The sequence below is a fragment of the Eulemur rufifrons genome, chromosome 21, assembly GCF_041146395.1.
Source record: "Eulemur rufifrons isolate Redbay chromosome 21, OSU_ERuf_1, whole genome shotgun sequence".
NCBI lineage: Eukaryota > Metazoa > Chordata > Mammalia > Primates > Lemuridae > Eulemur > Eulemur rufifrons.
Genome location: NC_091003.1, coordinates 22,593,864 through 22,595,663, shown reverse-complemented (window position 1 = coordinate 22,595,663; position 1,800 = coordinate 22,593,864). Strand labels below are relative to the sequence as shown.

Genomic DNA, 1,800 nt, shown 5'->3' with positions numbered 1-1,800 from the left:
TATATCAGCAGTTCCAAGGCCTTTTTCAGATAATGCCAACTGTGTCCTCTCTGGGTAACCATCTGTCCATTGTCTCTCCCATGTCACTTGACGTTTTCCTGCTTTTTAGTACGTCAAGTGACTTTGGGTTCTATGCTTAACATATGCAATATTATGTCATGAAGCTTTGGGTTCTTTATATCGTATATTGATAGTTGTGTTTGCACAGACAATCCGTCTATGAGATTCCTCCCTTATGTGCCCCTGGGTGCTCCGTGGTGCATGTGGGTGGGTGGCCTGGGGGTGACTGATGTGCTTGAGGGACTCCATGCTGCAGATGCTTCAGCACACAGGGTGGGGGTGGGGTGGGGACAGGGCTGCAGCTGGGGAGACCTGAAACCAACAGCACAGCAGGTGTCTCCACTGGGTGGGGGCCCTATTTCCTATCCACAGAGAGACCCAGAAGGTGGGTGCCCAGCAGAGGGCACTGCAGGGTGTGCCCAGGCCTGGGAGGACCACAGAGTCATAGTCACATCACAGCAGAGACATTGAAAGGCCAGGAGCTCACTAGGTTGAGGGACTTCAGCAGGCCTATCTATCCCATGCAAATCAGTATAAAGAAAGGAAGTTCCTGGTATCAGAATATACAAACTGTGAGTTTCAGTCCCCTCAGCTGAGCCCTGCTGTCCAGGGACCCAGAAGTCCCCGAATGCACGCCCAGGGCAGGGCTGGCAGGAGAGGCGGCTCAGAACCCAGATTTGCATGGAGGCCCCTCCTCTGAGCAGGGATAAGAGAGGCTGGAGCAGGCCCAGCGCTGGGCTCAGGGGCAGCACTCTGGGGCGTCTACACCATGGCCTGGGCTCTGCTCCTCCTCTCCTTCCTCACTCAGGGCACAGGTGACACCTCCAGGGAAGGGGCCTCGGGGACCTCTGGGCTGACCCTTGGTCTGCTGCTCCTCAGGCTCCCCTGGGCCCTGCACTGACTCACCAGAGTGTGTTTCTCCCTCTTTCCAGGGTCCGGGGCCCAGTCTGCCCTCACCCAGCCTCCCTCCGTGTCCGGGACTCTGGGACAGACGGTCACCATCTCCTGTGCTGGAACCAGCAGTGACATTGGGAAGTATAATGGTGTCTCCTGGTACCAACAGCACCCGGGCACAGCCCCTAAACTCCTGATTTATAGCGTCAGTAACCGGCCTTCTGGGATCCCTGATCGCTTCTCTGGCTCCAAGTCTGGCAACACGGCCTCCCTGATCATCTCAGGGCTCCGCACTGAGGACGAGGCTGACTAGTACTGCAGCTCGTATAGGAGTGGTGGCACTGTCCACAGTGGTGCAAGTTCCTGGGGAAGTGAGACCAAAACCTGCCCTGAGCTCGCAGCCCCTCCTGCTCTGAAGACGCTTCCCCTCCCTGTGCAGAGGGGGCTGCAGGCCACACGCCTGGGGATTCCCTCCCCTCCCAGCCCCTGTTCCCCCTCCCTGAAGTCCAACCTGCTCTCTGGTTGACCATCTAGGACAATGATGGCTCTCCCGTCCCTGTGTGACGTGGTCCCACATGTGCAACTGTCTCCAGCTCTGCAAAGGCGGGGGCTCTGTGACAAGGAGCTGCCTGCTGGGTGCAGCCCCTGTTGTTTGGGGAAATCCTCACCCTAAACGCCTCCCCGTCTCCCACCCCATGAGGACCAGCCTGGAGAGGAGTCATTAGTGACGTCTCCAGAAACGGCGTCTTACCCAACCCGGTTTGCACCAGGCTCTAGTGCAGGTGGCCCTCCCTGCTGGGCTCATCCTCGGCACGTCTGTACTGAAGCAGGTTCCCCTGGGACAAG

At 58.1% G+C, this 1,800-nt stretch overlaps 1 gene segment (V, D, J or C); it reads left to right on the top strand.

The window, feature by feature from the left end:
• Positions 1–829: 829 nt before the first annotated feature.
• LOC138401760 (immunoglobulin lambda variable 2-18-like) lies at positions 830–1,267 on the top strand. The segment is given in 2 exon segments: positions 830–875; positions 993–1,267. Coding segments are annotated over 2 exon segments (321 nt in total).
• Positions 1,268–1,800: the final 533 nt, after the last annotated feature.